The sequence below is a fragment of the Euprymna scolopes genome, chromosome 18 (assembly GCF_053919585.1).
Source record: "Euprymna scolopes isolate OS-2025 chromosome 18, ASM5391958v1, whole genome shotgun sequence".
NCBI lineage: Eukaryota > Metazoa > Mollusca > Cephalopoda > Sepiida > Sepiolidae > Euprymna > Euprymna scolopes.
The window spans coordinates 718,143-743,558 of NC_136499.1; the positions used below are offsets into that span (position 1 = coordinate 718,143).

The following is a 25,416-nucleotide window of genomic DNA, read 5'->3' on the forward strand; positions in this document are numbered from 1 at the left end:
TTAATTAGATCATATTTGCCATATTCTTTGCTTCGATGCTTCTCCAAAACTGAGTAAGAGGCTTTGCCCACAACTCCCTCTTTTATTTATCTGACATCATATTTACCTACATATCATCTTCTAATTTTCATGATTATAACATCTGCAGTAAGGATCAATTCCTTCTCTTTCTGATCTCTGTCTACAGCACATCCTGCATAATTGCTAATATGTATTAGCTAACATATCCACTGGTCAACCTACCAACTCTAATAATTAGCATGACAATAGTATCTTCTGGCCTACTTCAGGTGCATCTTATTGAAATTGATAATTTCCTGATAATCTATAACTGACTCCACTAATATCAATGGCGTTCATGCATGTTAACCTACACAAGCGTGGCCTACGTGGATAGAAAACTGCTCCACCAAAATTGCATGAATTACATTGCAGAATAAAGTACAATAGCTATGGTTAGGCAATAGACAATTATTATGAGGATAGTCATTTTCTGTTCAAATTCTCAAAACAATTGCCAAAGGATTTATGAGACTGGTTCAAAAGTGAATGTAATTGGCTATCACACATATTAACCTACTTGAGCCATTGCTTAGTGCCTACGTCATGATACCTCATAGGAAATAAACCGTGTCAGCTGTTTTATCAACAAAAAGAAAGTAAAAACTGTAAAAATAATCTTATTTAAAAAATATTTTAAGATGCGTGTGTTTTTAAATTAATGATTTAATATGCTTAAAAAATAAGTTTGTTACCGTATTTTCATGGCAAAAAATGCTCCCTTCTAATTGTTCATGTATCCAAATTTAAAATAACTCTTTATCTTTCGGAAAAGAAAGTACATTCACTTTTGGACAAGTTTTATAAATACCTTAGCAATTTCTTTGAGAATTTAAACAGAAAATGACTATATTCATAATAGTCGTCTATTGCTTAACTGTAGCTATTAGTACTTGATTCTGTGATGTCAGCAAGTTATGTGACTTTAGTGGAATGAATTTCTATTTACATAGGCCACGTTTAAGTAGGTTGATATGTGTGAACATTGTACCAATTGTACTCATGTGACAAAATTTAACTGATGCAGGATATCTAAAAGGTATAGAATAAAGAATAAAGAACACTTGGTTAAAAACCAAAACTTCCAAAGAAGGCAGAAGAGTACAACAGACAAAATAAAGTTCAAATAAATTTGAAATAATTTGTGTCTGCAACTCATTAAAGTAAACTTTGAATTTAAATGTTTTCTTTGTGAAATAAATAACCAATGTTTCACGTTTAATGTTAAAATACTTTGCATTCATTTCATAAAATTTCTATTCATTTTCTCTGATTAAATTATTTTCATTTGTCATGGTAAACCCTATTATTATATGGCAAATATCGGTTGAACAGCATTCAACCCCATTATGAATATGGTGATGTTATATTTTCACCTTTTGTCAATGGTCAGTATAAATTTTCAATTCCACAATTCTTTTTTCAATATTTCTTTGGCAATCCTGTTATTATCCCTGTCCCATTGCTGCAATGTTGCATCTCTGCCTGTTTTACAAGTATTTTAATGGAATGTGCTCTGATGAACTCATTGCACTTGTGCCCCCTCAACAAATATACTTCCAACATTGATATAGCCAAAAATCATACCCTTTCACTTTTGAGGTCCCTAAATGCCTGAAAATTTTTTACTTTAATAGTTTCTTCCCTCGAACAACTAAACTTTGGAATTCCCTTTCTGCTACCTGCTTCCCTGATCGTACTGATATGCAGAAGTTTAAATGTAATGTAAACCAACCTCTGGTTCATCTTCCTTAAGCATGGTCTTAAATAATAGCTCCTTACGTCTAAATGGTGATATGCCTTGTTAGAGGTGAATGTGAGTAAAAAAAAATTTACAGTGAAAAATTCATAGAGTATAAAAACCATGTGCAGTATCATTTATGGACAACTTTTTATTTTAATGTAAGTTTCGGTAAGTGAATGGTTTGTAAGAATGAAACAAAATTTCAAGGAGAGTAGAAAATCGATCTTGGGTTTTCTTTTGCTTCCCTTATTTTTTCCTTTAGTTCTCATTCTATAAGCAATGTTTCTGACAAAAAGAGAAGAATTGCTAGGCTGGAATCTATCGATCTAACACTTATCGTTGGCTAGTTTTTGACCTTGAAGTGTTTTTTTGTTAAATTCCATCCATCATGTGACTTCATGTCTTGTCTGGAGCAATTTCTATGAAAAAGTGTTTTATTTTTAAACTAGTATAATTTATTCATTTATTTATTTTCTAGGTGAAAGGAATTTATTGGAATGTGGATTCGTCAGTGTTGCTGGTTTGGTGTGAAGATCTCAAATTGGATGAAGGAAATCCCCAACCATATGGTTTGTGACAACAATCTCATCCTTTACGAATGTGTTCTTTTAAAGATTATTTCTCTTTATATATAATATATATATATATATATAATATATATATATATAAAGAAAACTGGTGGCGAAGGAATTAGTAATCGCACATCATCAATATTCACAGACAGCAGGTGCCAGAGTGTTTTGAAGTCTATTAGCCAAATTCTGGAGTGAGAAATTTGGGTCACATGGAAGAAGGATGGTGATTACGACAGCCATTTTAACATATTATTACTGTTTATGAAAGGCGATATTGTTAATTCAAGGATGTTAGATTTTTTTTATGTAGATGGTTTCAAGTATTTTTAACTTGTTCAAATTTATTTCATCATGTATTATTTTTGTGTTACTAAGATTTGTCTTACATTGGAGTGGGGGCAGTTATGATTATTTTTGTATACGTTGATAAATTGCATTGGAATCTATATTATGCATGATAAGGCAGTGGAATAGGGTAGTGGTTGTGTAACCAATCTAACTATTTGTTTCTAGGTTGTTATGGGAGCTACACTCTCCCAAAGCACATTTAAATTTGTAAATAAAATTGGCTCTTTCTAATAATAGGCACTGTTTTTTACTATGAGGTTTTGAGTCTTTAATTTTTTATCTTCATAATATTTTTCTTGTTCCTTCCTTAGTTAGTTTATATGTAATGCTTTGAAAAAAGCCAAATACAATTCTTAAAGGTCAAACTGCTTTAAAAAGGCCAATTTGGCAATTGTGGACAAGAATATGAGACTGACTTCCCTTTAATATAACCTTGTTTTCAAATATCGTTATAATGATATATGATCGGTGTTGCAATGGTGTGAAAAAGTAGGAAGTAATTTCAACATGTAATGGTTCTTCAACAATGAAAAAAGTAATCAAAATGTTACGTAAAAAAGGGAACATTCAAAAGAAACAGGACAATAAAAAAACAACATTGTCTGCCAAGAAGTACTGGATTGAGGGAGTAAAGTAAAGATTATCTCTTTCAATATGATTTCATTATTAGTATTGAACAATATTACTTTCTGAGTATTAGTACTTATTAATTTATCTCTTTTGGGTTAGTTCTATATTTAAAATACAATGGACACTATTTTTTTTTTCAAGTTTAATTTCTTTAATTTTATTACTTTAACAAAAGGTATCATTTGTTTTGCCAATTTTTCAAATCTTTAACAGCATTTTTGAGGACATCAATCTCATCTCAGCTGCTCTACTTGGATGATACAAGTTTGATATCTTTGATTTTATTACTGCAACCCATTTGTATTGTCTCAACTTTGTTTCTTTTTAATTATTATTTTTGTGACCCTCCTTTACTGTATTATATTGTTCCTGTTCTTTCTTAACACTGAGTCTTTTTTTTTTATTTATTTTTTTTATTTTTTATTTTTAAATTTTGTCTGGCTCTTTTCCCCTGTATTATATAGTTCCTGGTCGTTATTGCTGAAACTTCTAAAGTGCCAATTTGGTATTTTACCTGTTGGGAACAAGGCAATCTTTAACTTTTGATAGAAAGTGATGTTGTCATGCTAAAAACACTGATTTCTGGTTAGCTGTATAACTAGTTTAGAGGTAGACTTTTTGTCAGCTAGCCTAGTAAACCCTTCCTTCTCTATTGGTCTCTTGAAGAGATTATCTCTTTAGTTAGCCTGTTTGGAGTTCAGAGGATTGAATGCTGGTAGTGGAGTCCCTTTCTTTATTTGCCTTGAAGTTGTTCTACCTTTCTCTCCTTTTAATTTATTTATATATTTTGTCATGTCTTCTACGAATTCACACAACAAACTATTTCTTATAGTAACAACAGAGGTTTCAGCAGGTCAAACTTTCCTGATATTCAATCACTTCTTTTGCACAAATATCCTCGCATTCTTTCCTTTTGTGAAACTAATTTACATTCTTCTATTGATAGCAATGAGTTACATGTAGTGGATTATTTTTTTCTTGTCCGTCAAGACTTTTCCACACAGTTGCATGGTCCTGCTATTTTTTTTTTTTTGCAAAGATCTCCTTGTACATGTCCCCATTCTTGGATATCATGAATTTGTTTTTATCTGTTTGATGTTGTCTTTGCTGCACTCCACTTCCTATTTGTTCTTTTTATACCATTTCCATTCTGACAGTGACTGCTGTCATTGACGCTATATCCAGCAGTATTAATAATGTATTACAACTTCATCTGTCAAGCTCTATCTTTGTCTTTGGTGATTTTAATACTCACCGTTCTGACTGGCTTTCCCACTCTAATTGCACAAATCTTGCTCGTGGAATCTGTCTTAACTTTTCTCTGTCTCATAATTTATCTCAAATTGTCACTTTTTCTACTGACTTTCCTGATAATAACCTTCATCAACCATCCTTACTTGATTTTTTTTTTTTACTTCTGTTCCTGAATCATGTTTTATTTCCTCTTCTCCATTGGGCTCTTCTGATCATGCTGTTGTTGAGATTGATTTTTCTGTCAACTCTTCAATTGATCTTCCCTTCTATAGCTTGTGAGTAACTCTGGATGGCATAGCTTCATTTTCTTTTCCTATCAATGCTATTGTTCCTCAAGGCTCTATTCTAGGTTCAACATTGTTTCTTCTGTATGTAAATGACCTTCCCAAGAATATTATTCAGAAAATTAACATTTATGCTGATGACACCACCTTCTATTCTGCTCTTACTTCCAGCCCATTGTCCTCAGATCAGTTGAAATATGTAGCTGATCTAGAAGTTGATTTGAGTTCAGTTATGGATTGGGATAAGAAATCTCTTGTTTCATTTAATCCTGTTAAGACTCAAGTATTGGCTTTCAATCGTGAGTGTGTCCCTTTTCTTCCTGAGATTCTTATGGGTGACTTTGCTCTCAATGAAAAATCAACTGTAAAACTTCTTGGCCTTTCTTTCTCATCAAATCTTTCTTGCAGTTAATATATTAAATCCATTGCTCTTTCTGTTTCTTGTAAAATCAGTTCTCTCTATAGTTCCAAACACTTTATCACACCCAAGGCTATTCTCTCTCTCTACAAATTTACTATCAGACCATATATATACTACTTTTGTCATATTTGGACTGAGGAATCTTTGTCCTATTTGAAGATTCTTGATAAATTACATATTTGTAATTTGATTGGCCCCATCCTTTCTTAATAGCAACTTCTCTCTGACACATGATATTGCTAGTCTTAGTCTTTTCTATAAATACTATTATAGCATATGTTCTACAGAATTTTCTGATCTATTCTCTGCTTCTTTTGTTCCAGCTCATTTGACTCATAGGTCTAGTGGTTTTCATCAATTCACTGTTTTGTGGAACTCTCTTCCTGCTCACTATTTTCATTCTACTATAACCTTGGTCTTTAAAAGACTAAGTTAATAAGCATCTCCTATCTTACTGCACCCTAATAAACAAAGTCTCTGACAGCATAGATACAGCACTCTCCCTCGACACTAGTGCACAAGTACATGTATTTGGTGACTTCAATGTCCACCACAGAAACTGGCTTGGATTCTCTACTCACGCAGACGCAGCTGGTAGTACAACACATAGCTTCTCTATATCTCACTCCCTATCACAGATGGTTACGTTTCCAACCCGTTTCCCAGACAAACAAGAACAACACGCATCACTTCTACATCTGTTTCTGACCACAGTTCCCGATGATTGTATAACGAATGCCCGCAGCCCACTTGGGAACGCTGATCATGCAGTGATAATGGTCAAAATCACCCTAAACCCTAGAGCCAAAACTGAAGAGCCATTGCTCAAAACAACAAGATACTATAAAAAGACTGACTGGGAAGCCATCAGGGATCTCATCAGAGATGCCCCATGAGGAAATATCTTTTCTCTTCCTGCTGAACAGTGCGCAAATGAGACCACTGAATGGTGCAAAACAGCAATTGAAGCACATGTTCCCACGCGGAAATTTTATAGCAAGCCCTACTCTCCTAAATGGTTTACTTTTACTTGTGCAACTGCCATTGCGCAAAGGAAGCATGTGTACCACAGATTTAACTGACATAAGTCAAGTTCAAACAGACAGAAGTATATAGAAGTTAGAAGTAACTGTAAAAAAGAAATAGTGACAGCTAAGAGAGAATTTACTGAAACAACCCAAAAACGCATCGAAGCACAAAAATTAGGAACCCGTGATTTCTGGAAAATCTACAATAGTGTAGTAAATAATGAGAAATCAACAATTCCCCCACTAACCAACAATCATGAAGTTGTTTGCTCAGAAACTGAGAAGGCTAACATGCTCGCCAGTCGGTTTGCTTCCAACTCCACACTGGACCCTGCTAACCACCCCCTCCCTGACTTTCCTTTGCAGACAGATGCCACACTAGACGATCTGAAAATCAGGTGCATGCTATCATAAAAAACCTTGACACTTCAAAAGCATGTGGGCCTGATCTCATCCCAACTGTGCTATTAAAAAAATGCTCAGCCGAAGTAGCTCCAGTTCTCTCTAAACTTTACAACAAATCCCTTAAAGAATCATGCTTTCCGAACTGCTGGAAAACTGCTTCTGAGGTACCAGGTTTTAAGAATTCTGGCAAAAGAACTGACCAATTAAATTATCGGCCCATGAGCCTCTTCTCACTTTTTGCCAAAATATTTGAATCCATAATTAATCAAGCTCTAGTCCATCACCTTACAGATGGTAAACTTCTGACCAACCAACAATATGGATTTAGGCAAGCCTGTTCCACAGCACATATCCTAACTATAATCTTTGAACGTATATACCATTCACTGGACAAAGTAGGGAAGTGTAGAGTAGTAGCTCTAGATATATCTAAGGCTTTGACAAGTTATGGCATGAAGGTCTTCTCAGGAAAATCAGATCATACAGTATCACTGGACGAATACTTCACATAATTAAATCCTTCTTCTTATCTTCTTAAATAAGAGAAAAATTCAGGTTGTCCCTGACGGTTGTACATCTAAATAATATGATATAAATGTGGGAGTGCCTCAGGGATCTATCCTTGGACCTTTATTATTCCTAATATTCATAAATGAACTCCCTGACAAAATTGCCTCTGAGATGGGTATCTATGCTGATGACACCACGCTCTATAATAGGCACGACAGGAAAACAAATGAATACATATCTAGGGAAATGGCAGAAACACTAGAGGATGACCTCCAATCTGTAGTGGAATGGGGACATAAATGGATGGTCACATTCAATGCTGCCAAGACTAAACACGTTTCCTTCAATAATTACAGGAAACCTTTTCTACCACCAATAGCAATGGCCAAAGATTCATTATCTGAAAGTACTACTTTTAAACTACTCGGCCTAACGTTCACAGAAAACATGAGGTGGAACAATTACATTGAGAATATTGCCAGGACTGCTGCGAGGAAGGTAGGCTCTCTCTACCATGCTAAAAAGCTACTAACGCTCGAAAGTATCCTGTACCTCTATAAGGCCACCATTTGCCCAAGTATGGAGTACTGTTGTCATATTTGGGCTGGTGCATTTGCTACTAGTCTCTCGCTCCTAGACAAGGTCCAAAAGAGAGTCTTCAACCTAATAGGTTCTGAACTATCATCTAAGCTGCAGCCTCTGTCCCACCGACGAAATGTTGCGTCCCTCTGCTTGTTCTACAAGTATTTTAATGGTGAATGCTCTGACGAACTGCAAGCATTTGTGTCCTCACGACGTAAATACCCTTGACAAACCCAACAAGCAGCTAAATCCCACCCCTGCACAGTGGAGATTCCTAGATGTAGGAGAGCTTTCTACTCCAGTAGTTTCTTCCCCAGAACCGCTATACTTTGGAATCTTATTCTGGCTCTCTGCTTCCCCAACTGTATTGACATGCAGAAGTTCAAGTGTAACGTGAACCAACATCTTACTGCCCAACTCCCTACATAGTACCCCAGTAGCTTATGTCCCTGATAGTAGTCTCTACACCAAAGTGGCAATGTGCCTTGTTTAGGGTGAAAATGTAATAAAAAAAAAATATATATACGCTTGTTATACAACTACACTGTTTACATACACCTCCAGTATACTACAAATAACCGTCAATCCTCTCTCTTCAATCCTCCAATCTTAACTCCTAAAAACTTAATTCTATATTACATTAACTTAATTTCTTTGACATCACTCATCATATTCACAAACATGTGAATATAGATTCATGTTGTTGCCAGCTGACTTAGTTCATAGATTTTCAAATTCCTTACAGAATTGTTTTGTTAACCGCAACTCTAACTGTAAACAATATTCCTGACTTCGACTCCAATAACAATAACAACCAAGATTTCAACATTCCTAAAATATCATTTACGAAATACAATTTCTGAATTAATAATAATCATCAATTATCATGAATTCATAAATTCATGATAATCTTTGATTATTCTTTCCAGTATTTTCTAGCCTTATCTTAATATAAGCAGGTTGTCTTTATCATTTAGTTCTTTGCTATTCCTGTATCATTCAATATTATCGAGACAATCTAAGGGACAGAACTCAATTTTTCCCACATTTATCGACTCATTATTTTATCGAAATTCCTTTATATTCTTAACCTAATATTTTGATTTTGTATTTATTAATCTCTTATGTTTAATCTTAAACTTGTAGTTCTTGTTTTACTCTCTAAAAAAGAAAAGATAGATTTAACACTTAAATTAATTACATGACCAGTATAAGGTGAAGATAAATATTAATTAAAATAATTAAAAAAAAAAGATGCATTAAAATATTAAATGAATGTAAAAATAGGAAATTGTAGAATTATCATCTAACAATAAGAAATACGAAAGTAGCATACTTATTCAATGGTAAATGAAAATAATAAATAAATAAGAGAAACAGGGCGAGTCAACTGCTTGATTCCTTAAAATAGATATTATGAATATGTTCATATATATATATATATATATATATATATGACAAATGTATTTTGGTGTCTGAAGAGTAGCTATTTTTGGAATATATTTAAATGATATAATATTTAAATTCGCCCAAATGGTTATGAAACAATTGTAACACATAAAGAAATACACCATATGATGTTTTTATTTTATATTTTGTTGTCTTGATTTTTGTAAAAATATTTTATAGATATATATATATATATATATATATATATATATATGCAACCGTTAAGTTTGCAATATTTTTAATTTAGTTGATATTACCAGGACTTTAAACTGTATTTTTTTAATATTATTTAGTTATTATTTATAAAATAATTAAGCTTTTTTAGATTATATATTAGGTTTTTAGATTTGCATGGCTAGGTTTCCTTTCTTTTATATGTTTGCCAGTCTGCTATGAAAGGTATTTAGCTTTTTTAAATCTGTCTTTATTCCTTTTTAACTGAGGATTTATGAGGTTTCCTCAGGCTATTGCAATAACCTGACGAATCTTCACTAGGATGAAACATGAAAATTCTGTATAGTTTAATTGCTATATATATTTTTAAAACTTACTACCTAGCTCTACTTATGTAAAAGCACTGTCAAAGTAAATACTGAAAATGTTTTTTCACATACATATATCATCAAACATTTTTTCCGTATACCTCAGAATATAATCTATCAAGTATTAAGTCTCCAAAACACAGAAAAGTCTGTTGTGCAAATGACTAACTTTGCAATTAGAATTTAAAAAAAAAAAAATTAAAATTAAATCACTCATTATTTTTCTAACAGACATACAATGTAAATTGGGGTGACTAATAAATGAAATAGTGAGAGAAGGCAATGATGTAAATAATTAAGAAGAAAAGAAATGAGCGGGAGGGAGGAGAGTGGAGAAAAAAAATGATTTTTAAGTAATAAGTAACTCAAGGGAACTTGTGCTCTTCCTAACTAGTTGTTTTACCACTGTTGATCAAGCATGTGTACACAGTGTGATGATATATGGAAGTGAAACCTCATCAGTGAAAATTGAGGACATGTGTTGCATGGAAGGAAATGATATAAGAATGATACAATGCATGTATAATGTGTATCTTAAACACAGGCTTAGATCTGAAGACCTCAGAGGAAGATTAAATCTGGACATAGTATAGTAAAATATTTGCAGAATAGGAGAAAGAATGGCTGAAAGTTCCTGTGTTAGATGTAAAACAGTTGAAGTACCAGTTTCAGTTCACAGGGAAGGTCAAGGAAAATATAAGAGGAAATAATAAAAATGGGACATAAGAGAAAAGAATAAATAAAAACTTGGCCAAAAGTAGATTAGTTTACAAGTCAATTTCTAAAAGCCGTCCAACATGTCAGCATTTAAAACAAATATTAAACTTTATAGAATGATATGGTTATTATTATGAAGAAAGAAATATAGATATATTTGGAAATGGATGCAGTCATAAAGGATAAAAGATAGCTTTTGGTAACTTAATAGACAGATGTAAAACAAATGCTGACACAATGGGTCAAGGATGATTTAAGGATGTTAATAGACATTTTAAAAAGAACTAAATTGAAATTTTCAGTTCTGATATATTTTTTCTTTTGTTTTCAGTTCAACTGTGGACAGTGAACAACTATCACTGGTATTTAAAGCAGAGTTTACATTTTGACATTAATACGGAAAAGAAAGTTGTATCAGTTATGTGGGATGCAGAACACGCCTATGTCCTTCATGTTGTTACTGGTGCCGGCCATTATATACAATACACTTGGTATTGGGGTAATGATGTCTCTTCCGATGGCACGGTAGCTGTTATTGATGGGGGTAAGTTGTTTACTTTTATTCTGTTTCATTGCAGAATTTTATTTGTTCAATAATTACAACCTTTTCCTAGGTTTTTGATATCTAAAAATAAAAAATAGTGAAAATACTCAAGGTCGATGTGTTTTTGCTGCAAAATATGAGGATATGAGGTCAGTGTCATAATTTTTTGACGATTTTAAAATTTAATCTTAAAAATGAAAAACTGTGTTTTTGAAAATCTTTATTCACAATAACACTGACATTTGCTCTGTATGACTTGATTCTATCTGTCAAAGAGCTTATAAATGCCTTGCTTATAAAATTGTTTAGGTTTTGATGTGAAATATGAATCTAACTTGTGTTTGATCTCCTCTCATGCTGTTAACCTAAGGCCATCTAAATGGTTTTGTAATCCTCAAAGTAAGTTATGCTCTCAGCTAGCTAGGCCAAGAGAATATGCAAGACAGCGCAAGATTTGTGAACCAAATTCTCCCAGAAGATCTTTGATCAGTAGAGTTGGTTGAGGATGAGTATCATCATGATAGAAGATAACACCTTTTCTGTTGACTAAAGAAGGTTGGTTTCAGGGCAAAATGGATGAGAGTATTGCAGAAAAAATATGAATAATGCATTAATAATCCGAAAGAAAGCTATAAATTATGATGATGTATTTAAGTAATAACAATATGAATAAAATAAATTAAAATGGTTTAAAATGCTCTTTCCACAAATTGGCAAAAGCTTTTGCACCAACCTGATATTGTCTAAATGAATCTTAAATGCAGTATTTTTTTTTCTGTTGTTAAATATTGAATTATTTGAAATATGTTTGCCAGAGTTATTTTTTTAATTTAAAAAAAAAATTCAATTTTCACTCCAAACAAGGCACAGTGTCACTTTGAAGCAGGGGGATACTATCAGGGACATAAGTTGCAGGGGTATTATGAAGGGAGATGAGTAACAAGATGTCTGTTCACATTATATTTGAACTTCTGCATGTCAGTACAGTTGTGAAAGCAGAATCCTAAAAGGGAATTCCAAAGTCTAACAGTTCTGGGGAAGAAACTATTGAAGTAGAAGGCTTTCTTACACCTAGGGATCTCTACAGTGAAGGGGTGGGATTTAGCTGCTTTTCGGGTTAGTCGGGGGTATTCACGTCGAGGGGGTACAAGTGCTTGTAATTCGTCAGAGCAGTCACCATTGAAGTACTTGTAGAACAGGTAGAGTGATGCAACATTTCGTCGATGGGACAGAGGCTGAAGCCTAGATGGCAGTTCAGAACCTATCAGGTTGGCGACTCTATTTTGAACCCTGTCAAGGAGTGAGAGACAAGTAGCAGATGCACCAGCCCAAATGTGACAACAGTACTCCATACATGGGCGAATGGTGGCCTTATAGAGGTACAGGATACTTTCAAGCGTAAGTACTTTTCTAACAGGGTAGAGACAGCCCATCTTCTTCACAGCAGCCTTGGCAATACTCTCAATGTATCTATTCCAGTTCATGTTCCCTGTGAACATTAGGCCAAGGAGTTTAAAGGAAGTACTTTCGAGTAAGTGTTCTTGGCCCTTGCTATTGGTGGTAGAGAAGGTTTCTTGTGATTATTGAAGGAAACAAGCTTAGTCTTGGCAGCATTGAATGTGACCATCCATTTTTGTCCCCATTCCACTACAGATTCGAGGTCATCTTCTAGTGTTTCTGCCATTTCCTTAGATATGTGTTCACTTGTTTTCACCTCGTGCCTGCTATAGAGAGTGGTGTCATCAGCAAATATACCCATCTCCGAAACAATTTTATCAGCGAGGTCATTTATGAATATCAAGAATAATAAAGGTCCGAGGATAGACCCCTGAGATACTCCTGCATTTATATCATATTGTTCAGATGTATGACCGTCGAGGACAACCTGGATTTTTGTCTTACTTTAGAAGGATTTAATTACATTATGTATTCATTATGTACATTATGTATTCTTCCAGTGATACCATATGATCCAATTTTCCTTTGAAGACCATCGTGCCATACCCTGTCAAAAGCCTTAGATATATCGAGGGCTATCACTCTACACTCGCCTGTTTTATCCAGTGAATGCTATATACGTTCAGAGATTATTTACATTGAGAGACATGGTTTGATCCCAAGGACAGGTGAAGCAGATAGTAGATTGGTTGATATAGTCGGGTGTGGCCTAGGAATTGGAGAGAAATTATACTGTAATTTGGTTAAATCAGGTGTGTCCCTCCACCATGAAGATCTTTTCCAGAAGTAACTCATATGTATGAATCTATATTTATATAAAATATGTAATTAACTGATACTGATACCTAGGGAAAACAAAGGTATCAGTTGCAACACTCCACTTTGGCCTCGTACTGGGCTAGATGGGCAGTTGGACGAGCCCGATCCAATCAATCGGCTGGTCACGTCAAGCTCTAAACCTGACTAACATAACAAGAAAATCCACTCGCACTCCCCACCTTTTTACAATAAACAGATTTAGAAAGCAGTGGCTCATGGGTCAATCAATTTGCTGGACAAATGGACTTATCACGGCTGAAAAACAAATATTCTTACTAAAAAGAGGCTTTTGAAAAAAATTTTTCAGTAAAAATGGACGAACTACAGGCGAATGCCCCCCCCCCAACATCTCCCATATAGGGCTCCGGGGTGGGTGGGGAGTACGAGAGAAGAAAAATTATGAACTACAAAAATGGCCCACTATAAGCCTCAAAAAAGAAGTCATTCAGAAGTTTCTGATCTGACTAGCTCAGACTCAGAAACTGAAATAAACAAACAAACCTTCCCGAGATTTTTTGTAATAGAAACAATTGAAGGAGAACAAATAACAAAAATGTCTCCTTTCAAAATAGAAAGAATACTATCAAAAGGAACCAAACCAAAAACTGTAAAAAAACAAAAAAATGGCACACTGTTAATCGAAATAACAAACCAGAAACAAGCAACTGAAATTTACAAATGGAAACTTTTCGATGATCGAAAAATAGAAACCTACCCCCACAGAACATTGAACACTAGCAAAGGTGTAATCAGGTGCGCCGAACTAGCCCTGTGTCCCTTAGAAGAAACAAAAAATAATCTTAAAAATCAAAATGTCATTGATATCAAAAGAATTCAGATAAAAACAAGATCCGGCGAAATCATAGGCACAAACACTTACATATTAACATTTGATACTCCTCAAATACGTAACAACATAAAAATAGGATATGAAAAAATAAACACTGAAATTTACATACCAAGCCCATTCAGGTGTCACAATTGTCATCGATACGGGCACCATAAAGATCGATACACGACCACCAACTTGCATGAGATGCGGAGACAAAGAAACGCATACTGATTGTCAAAATGCACCAAAATGCGTCAATTGCCATCAAAATCATAGCACAAACTCAAAGGAATGCGAAAAATGGAAAAAAGAAAAAGAAACTCTCAGAATAAAATACACCAAAAACATAATTTTCCAAGAAGCCCGTAAACTAGCAGAAAACACAAAATACTCTGAGATAACAAAAAGAAATACACAGCCTAACCTTGAACCAAATAATAATACAACAAAAACAAATCCCTCAAACATCCAAATTGAAGTAGTCATGAAATTACTCAACAAAATAAGAGAACTAATAGAAGACTTCAAAAAAACCATGAAACAAACCATGACAGAAAGTAAAGATTTTTTAAAGAATATAACCGAAATAAAACAAAGTCCCCAAACTAAAACTCTACCACAAAAACCTATTAAACTCCAAACTACAGCATCCATAGAAACAACCCCTATGACAGAAAAAATAAAAAATAAACAGACCCCAAAAGAACCCCAAAAGACCGCTACCAATAAAAACAAAATAAACAGATCCCGCTCAACCTCTAGATCAGGACCCCACCACCCACCGCAACCCCATTCGCGATCTGAAACCTGAAACACCCAAGCAAACATTAAAACTATGGACATAGACATAAACACCAACAGTCCAAAACCAGGAAAAGACAAATAAACCATGGCTCATAAAATACTTCAATGGAACATAAGAGGAACAAAACCCAACTTTGAAGAAATATTACTCCTTATAAAAACTATCTGCCATGCTATAATTGGCCTACAAGAAACCCACCTAAAAGAAGATAATACAATTAATATAAAACACTACTGCTCATATAACTACATAAACAAGATTTCAACCATAGCTACAGGAGGATCATCGCTACTTATAAACAAAAACATCCCACACAGTGAAATAAACCTAAAAACAAACATGCAAGCTGTTGCAATAACAATTAAAAAAGTGCTCAGCCGAAGTAGCTCCAGTTCTCTCCAAACTCTACAACAAATGCCTTAATGAATCTTGCTTTCCGAGCTGCTGGAAAACTGCTTCTGTGGTACCAGTATTCAAGAATTCTGGCGAAAGAACTGACCCATTAAATTATCGTCCTATTAGCCTCCTCCCACTTTTTGCCAAAATATTTGAGACCTTAATTAACCATGCTCTAGTCCAGCACCTTACAGATGCTAAACTTCTGACCGACCATCAATATGGATTTAGACAAGCCCGTTCCACGGCAGACATCCTCACTGTAATCTCTGAACGCATATACCATTCACTGGACAAAGCGGGAGAGGGCAGAGCGGTAGCTCTAGATATATCTAAGGCTTTTGACAGGGTATGGCATGAGGGTCTCCTCAGGAAGATTAGATCTTACGGTATCACTGGTAGAATACTTAACATAATTAAATCCTTCTTAGATAAGAGAAAAATCCAGGTTGTCCTCGACGGTCGTACGTCTAAACAATATAATATAAATGCCGGAGTGCCCCAGGGATCTATCCTTGGTCCTCTGCTGTTCCTGATATTCATAAATGACCTCCCCGATAAAATTGCCTCTGAGATGGGTATATATGCTGATGACACCACACTCTATAGCAGGCACGACAGGAAAACAAATGAACATATATCTAAAGTAATGGCAGAAACACTAGAGGATGACCTCAAATCAGTAGTGGAATGGGGACAAAAATGGATGGTAACGTTCAATGCCACCAAGACAAAACTGGTTTCATTCAATAATTACAGGAAACCTTCTCTACCACCTATAGCAATGGCCAACAACTCTTTAGCTGAGAGTACGTCTTTCAAGCTCCTTGGCCTAACGTTCACAGGAAACATGAGCTGGAACAATTACATCGAGGGCATTGCCAGGGCCGCTGCGAGGAAGGTGGGCTCTCTCTACCGTGCTAGAAAACTTCTAACACCCGAAAGTATCCTGTACCTCTATAAGGCCACTATTCGCCCATGTATGGAGTATTGCTGTCATATTTGAGCCGGTGCATCGGCTACTAGTCTCTCTCTCCTTTACAGGGTTCAAAAGAGAGTCGCAAATCTGATAGGCCCTAAACTGGCATCAAAACTACAGCCTCTGTCCCATCGTCGAAACGTTGCATCCCTCTGCCTGTTCTACAAGTATTATAATGGTGAATGCTCTGAAGAACTGCAAGCACTTGTGCCCCCATGACGTGAACACCCTCGACAGACCCGACAAGCTGCAAAATCCCACCCCCACACTGTAGAGATCCCTAGATGTAAAAGATCGTTCTACTCCAGTAGTTTCTTCCCCAGAACTGCTAGACTTTGGAATTCCATTCCAGGTCACTGCTTCCCCAACTGTACTGACATGCATAAGTTCAAGTGCAACGTGAACCAACATCTCGCTGCCCTAATCCCTACATAGTGCCCCAGTAGATGTTTCCCCTGATAGTAGCCCCCTACACCAAAGTGGCAATGTGCCTTGTTTGGGGTGAAAATATAATAAAAAAAAAAAAAAAAAAAAAAAAAAAAAAAAAAATAACCACAACATTCCATAAAACAATAACATTCTGTTCACTATACATCCCACCAAGTGAAAAAATAAAAGAAACTGAACTTGCCCTAATCTAACAACTACCATAACCATTCATACTAATAGTGGGCCGGGACCTAAACAGGTACAACGAACTATGGGGTAGTACAAGAAATGACAAACATGGTAAAATAATTGAAACGCTACTTAACCAAAATCAATTATGCCTACTCAACACCAAAGAAAATACATATCTACACCCAGCAACAGGTACTCTCTCAGCTATTGATTTAGCAATTTGCAACCCAACTCTGTTTCTGGACTACAACTGAAAAACACATGATGATACATGTGGAAGCGACCACTACCCAATTATACTAGAAAACAAAAACCCAGAACCAGACGATCCCCCCTCCCCCCCGTTGGAATTTAAAAAGGCAAACTGGGAAAAATTCCAAAACTCCTGCAAATCTAGGCTGATGCCAGAAGCAAACACCCAAACTGAGGATCACATAATATATTTCAACAATACACTCCTTTCTATTGCAAAAGAAAACATACCAAAAAGTTCTTCCCCTACAAAAGTCAACAAACCATGGTATAACAAATAATGCCAGGAAGCAGTGAGAATGCGATGTGCCAACCTAAGAAAATTTAAAAATAATCCAACTAAAGAAAACCTAGATCAATTTAAAAACAGCAGAGCAAAAGCAAGAAAAATCATCAAAGAAGCAAAAAGGAACACCTGGAGAAACTTTGTATCAAAAATAAATGAGAATACCAAAATCAAAAGCGTATGGGAGATGGTAAGAAAAATATGTGGGAAAAACAATAAAGACCCAATCAAACACCTTACCTGCAATAACATAAAAATTACTAACAATGAAAATATTGCAAACAAACTAGCTGAACAATTCTCCATAAACTCCTCATCAGAAAAAACAATCAAAGAAATTCCAAAGCCTAAAACAGAACGAAGAAAAGAAAAAACGAAGAACATTACAACCAACCAACAGAACAGAACTAAAAAAAGAGGCAATCCAAAAATCTCATGATACAGCAGTAGGCCCTGACGAAATTCACTATCAATTTCTAAAAAACCTACCAGAACCATCTCTCAACTACCTTCTACAAATATATAACAACATATGGATGAACAATAACATCCCAAAACACTGGAAAGAAGCCATATTAATTCCAATACCTAAACCAAAAAGAGACCATTCAGATCCAACAAATTACCGACCCATTGCCCTCACCAGCTGCATATGAAAGACCTTCGAAAGGATGGTCAATGAAAGACTAACATGGTATCTTGAAAGCAAAAACCTGATAACAGAATATCAATCAGGCTTCAGGAAAAATAGAAGCCCCATCGACCACCTAATCAGATTAGAAACATTTATCAGAGAAGCTTTTGCCAGAAAAGAACACCTAATAACAATCTTTTTCGACCTAGAAAAAACATATGACAATACTTGGAAATATGGCATTAAAAAGGACCTATATGAACTTGGATTTAGGGGCAGAATGCCAGAATTCATTTGCAATCTCTTAAATAATACACTTCCAAGTAAGACTAGGCAACACACTCTCAGCCCAGAAGAACAAGAAATGGGGGTACCTCAGGGTAGCATCTTATCCGTCACCCTTTTCAACATAAAAATAAATAAAATCATTGAAAACATAAACCCTAGTACTAACTGTGCCCTATACGTGGATGACTTACTCATCTGCTACCGATCAAAATACATAACCACAGCTGAACGAAAACTGCAACTTTGTCTAAATAAAATAAACGAATGGGCCACAGAAAATGGTTTTAAATTCTCAAAAGAAAAAACAAAATACGTCCATTTCTGTAAACTCCAAAGAACCCATTATGATCCCATCCTAAAACTGGATAACAATATCATCCCTGTTGTTGAACAACACAAGTACCTGGGCTTAATATACGACAGGAAACTGACCTTCATACCTCACATAAAAAATTAAACAAAATGTCACAAGGCCATTAAACTTATCAAAGTCCTAGCCCACACTGACTGGGGAGCTGACAAAACCACACTACTTAAACTATACCGTTCCTTAATAAGATCCAAGCTGGATTATGGATGCTTGATATATGGGTCAACCAGAGAATCATATATAAAAGAACTAAACACAATACACCATCAAGGATTAAGACTGACTTTCGGAGCCTTCACCACTTCACCAGTGGAAAGCCTATACACTGAATCTAACGAACCTCCACTGACACTTAGATGGAAAAAACTAGCCCTTCAATACTGCTTAAAACTCTCATCATGTCCATCAAACCCTGCAAACAATTGTGTTTTCCACCCACAACACACAAACTTCTTCAATGGGAGAGAAAATATTATTAAACCATACAGCCTACGTATAAAAGATCTTCTTACAGAAGTCCAAATAGATACCACAGAAATCCAGGTTTCCCTCAACCCAAAATCTCCACCTTGGCTAATTATTTTTCTTTTTTTATTTATTTATTTTTTTTTTATTACATTTTCACCCCAAACAAGGCAAATTGACGAGCACCTGCCATGGAAATTTTATGTATACTGTGTAGTTTCTGACTCGTAGAATTATGACTGTGCTTTCTATTCAATTAATTTTTGTTTTGGTGTGGTTTTGCAGACAAAATCCTTGTGACACCAATGGCCACTATGGTGGTGCCTCCTCCAATGTCTGCATATCAACTTGTTTTACCTGCTGCAGCAAATCAAGTTTTCTTCTTCTCCTCCTCTTCATCTGAGCAATCAGAAAGCTTGTGTATTTTAACCGAAGACATTGGTGTTGTTTTGGTCAATGGGCAAATTGCTGTCTTTACATATAAGAATGCAAGTAAGTGTCTTTGATTTTCAACTCCATACTATAAACTGTTAACCTTTCTTTTGTTGCAAATATTTAACTTTTTTTTTTCTTTTTAGTTTTTTAGAAATAACAAAAAACATTAATTTATTGGCTAACAATTTGGCTTGCAGATTCACACATAAATAGACTAGACTCCTCCTTTGTCTCCTCCTCATGAACATTAATAATACATGATGTCAAGGAAAGGATAAAGCAATAAAAAATAAAAAGTAGATATCACATATTGATTTTTATCACTTTGTTTCTTATCCATCCTTTTAGTTCACTTGACACTTACACCTTTGCATTGGTACTGCCTTCTATTTTTTTGCAATGGTACTGCCTTCTATTTTTTGCATTGGTACTGCCTTTTAAAACCTAACTATACATTCTGTTTTTTCCTTTTTTTTTTTTTACTTATGACAGACTTCACAGAAGATGCAGTGGTTGTCCAGAATTCCCCCTATATTAAAAAAAGAAAATACAGAAAAAAATCTTTATAATCTACATACTTATGACAGAACAAGACTATCATATTTCGAAAGAAATTGATTAAGTAGTTTTATTTTATAAATAAAATAATTTTAAATGATTTTAAATAATTAATGGGAAATCATATGCACTATAAGGCTGATCTTGCAAGTTTAAATTTTTGTAGACATCTGCTCTTGTTTCTTCAAGATGACGAAGTTTGCTAATCATAAAATTTGATTTTCTTAATTAAAAATGAAACTATTTGATCAATTTATGTAATTTTTGGCATATATTTTCGTTCTGTCATGGGTACGTACATCATACAGATAGTAAAATATTTTACATTTTTAATGTGTTCTAAAAACAATTTTGTTGGTTTAATCAGTGTTTTTTTAATTCTTAATAATGCTTCCAAAAGTTTTAATACCAATTCCTATATCTTTAAGTGAACACATGCTAAAAGCTTCACAAATGAAGAATTCATTTACACTTTGTGTTTTCAACAGCAGCAGCAGCAGCACGCCTTGGATTTAACAATACAAGGATTTTACTTGCAAGGAAAAAAAATAGGCAATAGAATTATGTTCATAAATATATCAGCAATATTTCAACTATTAAAAAAAGAAAGAAAGAAGTTGAATTGTATTTTTCTTTCTTCTTTTAATAAAATATTTTGCATTTTTAATGTGTTCTAAAAGCAGTTTTATCTGTTTATTCAATTTTTTAAAAAATTTATTTTTGTTTTTTAATATAAGGGAAATTCTGGACAAAAACCAAAAATACAAACTCGTCATTTTGGATTTTCTTATTTGTTATCAACAACATATATTATCTTTTTTTTTGTTTTTGTTGAAGCTTCTCAACCAGATAAGTCTGTGATTGCTTCTGCTGCTGGTGGTAATGGATTCAGTGTGAAGTGTTTACTCCCCCATTTACTGGCAATTTATAAGTAAGTAGACTAGATTTCATGTAATTCTTCTTGCATTCGTATTTTTGTATGTTTTTTAAAGAATTGTTTTACACTGTTTTTCAATTATTTTTCTTTTGTAGACCTTCGTTTGTTAAAGATCTAAATGGTTTTCCTTTAGAAAATTACAATTTTTTGGGAATTGGTCCGCAACATTTGGTTTACTGCAGTGAAGATGAAGGCTCAACTTCGCTATGTCAGGCTACACTCTCTCTTGAAGATCAATCGGCAAAAGAGACGTATGTAAAACATTTTAAAACTTATTTTTATTAATGAATCCCTACAACTTATTAAGACCCAAAGGCCACTTGAGGATAAAAATTAATGAGCTCGTCAGGTGGACAGTGAAACAACATTATGAGGATGATTGACGATGACTGTAACTGGTCATGATTCGATTATTTAGAAGCAAGAATTTAACAAGAATTTTTTTGAATTAAACTGGTATTATATTCTATAGATGGTAAGGGAAGAAAATTATTGAAATTCTGTTTAGTTTTAGGTATGTGGAGGGAGAAAGAGAAATTATTTAGTGTTTTTTTTACTCGTGTTCACTCCAAACAAGGCATATCTACACTTTGACATAAGGGACTACTATTTAGGAGCATTGCCTAGGAAAGATTAAGATGTTCATTTATGTTACATTTAAACTTTTGCATATCAGTACAGTCAGGGAAGTAGGTAGCAGGAATGGAATTCCACAGTCTAGCTATTTGAGAGAAGAAAATTTCTGACATTTAGGGACCTCAATAGTGAAGGGATGTGATTTTTTGCTAAACGGGTTTGTTGGGGATATGTACGTCAAGGGGGCACAAGTGCAATGAGTTCATCAGAACACATTCCATTAAAATACTTGTAAAACAGGCAGAGAGATGTAACATTGTGGCAATGGGAAAGAGGTTGGGACTTAGTTGACAATGTAGAACCTATTAGATTGGATACTCTTTTTTGGACCCTATCCAAGAGAGAGACTAGCGGTAGATGCACCAGCCCAGATGTGGTAACAATACTTCATGCATGGCCGAATTGTGGTTTTGTAGAGGTACAGGATACTCTCAGGTGTGAGTAATCTTCTAGCACGAAGGAGGGAACCCACCTTCTTTGCAGCAGACTTTGCATTACCTTCAATGTATTTGTTTCAGTTCATATTACCTGTGAATTTATGCCAAGGAGTTTGAAGGAAAAATTCTCAGGTATGATGTTATTTGTACAGGATATTAATAGTTGGAGAGGCATTTTGTAATTGTTAAAGGAGAGCAGCTTAGTCTTACTAGCATTAAATGTTACCATCCATTTACGTCCCCATTCCACTATAGTCTGGAGGTCATTTTCTAAGGATTCTGCCATTGTCTTAGATTTATGTACATTTGTTCTTCCCTCGTGCATGTTAAAGAGTGTTGTATCATCAGCAAATATGTCCATCTCGGATGCAAATATACCTAGTTGTAGTTGGACAGGTTTATTGTGGATGTTTTACCAAGGAGAACCATAGATTGCAGCTCAGTTGAGCACCTATATGAAAATAAAAAAGAGTTGGTTTCCAAAGAAGTTTGGTAAACTAAACTTAACAAATATTATACATAACTGTTGCAGATAAAGAAAAGTTATTTTGGAAAGTTTCTAAATCTGCCCCACATTATGGTTATTATTTATATTATTTTTAGAAATATATTCAAGATGTGGCAATCTGGAAAATTAAAACAATAAAACGAGCAAAAATTTAATGGAATTCTTAAGTGGATATCATTCAGTCATAAAGTTTTGCCATATTATCAACTTCTTGAGTCATCCATTATCTCTAGTTTTTAAATGCATCAATAGTACATAGAAACACTTATCTGTTGTGCAGTACTGCTGTTAAATACTTTAAATCGTTCTGAAATGAAAGAATATAAAATATTATCAATTTTACCCTAACACTCTGTAGGCTGCCCGGTGTTGCTCGGTTGTAAAATATACTTAAATATGATTTTGTATTTATTATTATTATAGACCAAATCCTCTATTAATTATTATATTGTACACAATATATAGTAATGATTTCAAAAGTTATCTATATATTAATAGGATAGCGTGTGTGTTATTTATTTTGTGTGTAACGCTTACATCCGAGTTACTGTCGTTTAATTGTTATGGACTTTCATTTCTTGTAATAAATAATTTTACTAAAAATTCTTCATAAGTTTTGGTTTCGGTTTCAATTATAGCTGATGGTATTCAAATCATATATTTTTTTATAAATAATTTTACCAAGAATTCTTCATAAGTTTTGGTTTCGGTTTCGATTATAGCTGAAGGAACTCAAGTTATATATCTATATATTTTTTTTTTCATAAGTTTTCATTTTTGTTTTGATTCAAGCTGATGCACCCAAGTCATATGGATATTTATTTATTTTTCAAATCGCAACTTTATAATATATAAAAATCGATAGAACATTAATTCTATAATAATATATACGAAATCTGCATAAATTAAAATATGTTTAAGTTTACTTTATGACCAGGCTATGCCGGGCGTCCCTGCTTAGATAAATACTTTTGCAGTTTTAACAAAAGAGCTGCAATAATATCAGAGCATCTCCATGTATGTTGAACATCTACAGAATGCCAACCTCAATATATTACAGATGAATGAGTCCCCTGACGTAAAGATGTAAGCGTGAGACACAAAATAACACACAACACACTATCATAATAATATATAGATAATGGTTGTTGCTAGCAAGAAATTAATGGTACATGACTGTTGCGATAATGCCAAGTACTTTGACAAGGCTATTAGAAAAGGAATAGAAATCTGAAGACTTGTTGTCACTAAGATTCTAGGAACACCACCAGTTATCAGTGAGTAATCTCTGATATTGACCTGTGTGGGAACTCCTAGTGAGTTCAGATGATAATAATGACCACGTGTTTTCACTGAATTCAACAATAAAAAATAAGACTTTTATTTTTATATTTTCTATCCTATATAATAAGTTAACAAGTTCAATTAAGATATTGATTTTTGTAAACGTAAATTTTCAACTGTAAATTTTGCATTTTGAAACATAGTGCTAATCATGAAAAATGCCAGTTTTATTTTTCTAGAATCAACTTTCATTTCTAAACAGTTACCCTAACACAATATTTAAATGTAAATTTTTATATTTCTCGTAATCCGTTTCAATAAAAATTAAATTGTTGATTTTTGAACGAAAACAATTAAAAAAAAAAAGAAAGTTTTTATTGCATTTTCTCCCCAAACAAGGCATAGTGTCACTGTAATGTAGGGGGCTACTATCTGGGATATAATTTGCAGGGGTACTATGTAGGCAGTTGAGCAGCAACATGTCTATTTACATGACACTTGAACTTCTGAAGGTCAGTACAGTCAGGGATGTAGGAACCCGGAAGGGAATTTCAAAGTTTAGCAGTCTTAGGGAAAAAAAGTATTAGAGTAAAAGGCTTTCTGGCATCTGGGAATCTCTACTCTGTAGGGGTGGGATTTTGCTGCTTGTCGAGTTTGTCAGGAGTATTTATGTTAGTGGGCACAAGAGCTTGTTATTTGTCAGCACCCACCATTAAAATACTTTTAAAAAGGCAAGTGGATGCAACATTTTATCGATAGCAGAGAGGTTGAAGCCTAGCTGACAGTTCAGAACCTATTAGGTTTGTGACTCTTTTTGAACCCTCTACAGGAGTGAGAGACTAGCAGCAAATGCACTAGTCCAAATGTGACAATAATACTCCATACATAGATGAATGGTGGCCTTGTAGAGGTACAGGATACTCTCAGGCATCAGTAACTTTCTAGCATGGTAGAGAGAGCCCATCTTCCTAGTAGCAGCCCCAGCAATGCCCTCAATGTATCTGTGCCAACTCAGGTTCCCTGTGAACGTTAAGCCAAGAAGTTTGAATGAAGTACTTTCAGGTAATGTATCATAAGCCATGGCTATTTGTGGTTAAGAAGGTTTCTTATAATTATTGAAGGAAACGAGCTTAGTCTTGGCAGCATTGTATGTTACCATCCATTTATGTCCCCATTCAACTACAGACTGGAGGTCTTCCTCTAGGGTTTCCACTATTGCCTTAGATATATGTTCATTCATTTTCCCCTTGTGCCTGTTATAGAGCATGGTGTCATCAGCAAATATACCCACCTCAGAGACAATTTTATCAGGGAGGTAATTTA

At 34.5% G+C, this 25,416-nt stretch overlaps 1 protein-coding gene across 1 annotated transcript in view; it reads left to right on the top strand.

Annotated features, from left to right (window-relative positions):
• Positions 1–25,416, top strand: part of LOC145297478 (putative elongator complex protein 1) — a 133,017-nt gene that overhangs the window by 32,756 nt on the left and 74,845 nt on the right. The window contains exons 10-14 of the mRNA XM_080143347.1: positions 2,283–2,373; positions 10,881–11,093; positions 19,584–19,790; positions 21,129–21,222; positions 21,324–21,479. Of these exons, the coding sequence (XP_079999473.1) occupies positions 2,283–2,373; positions 10,881–11,093; positions 19,584–19,790; positions 21,129–21,222; positions 21,324–21,479 (761 nt within the window). The remainder of the gene's footprint in view (positions 1–2,282; positions 2,374–10,880; positions 11,094–19,583; positions 19,791–21,128; positions 21,223–21,323; positions 21,480–25,416) is intronic.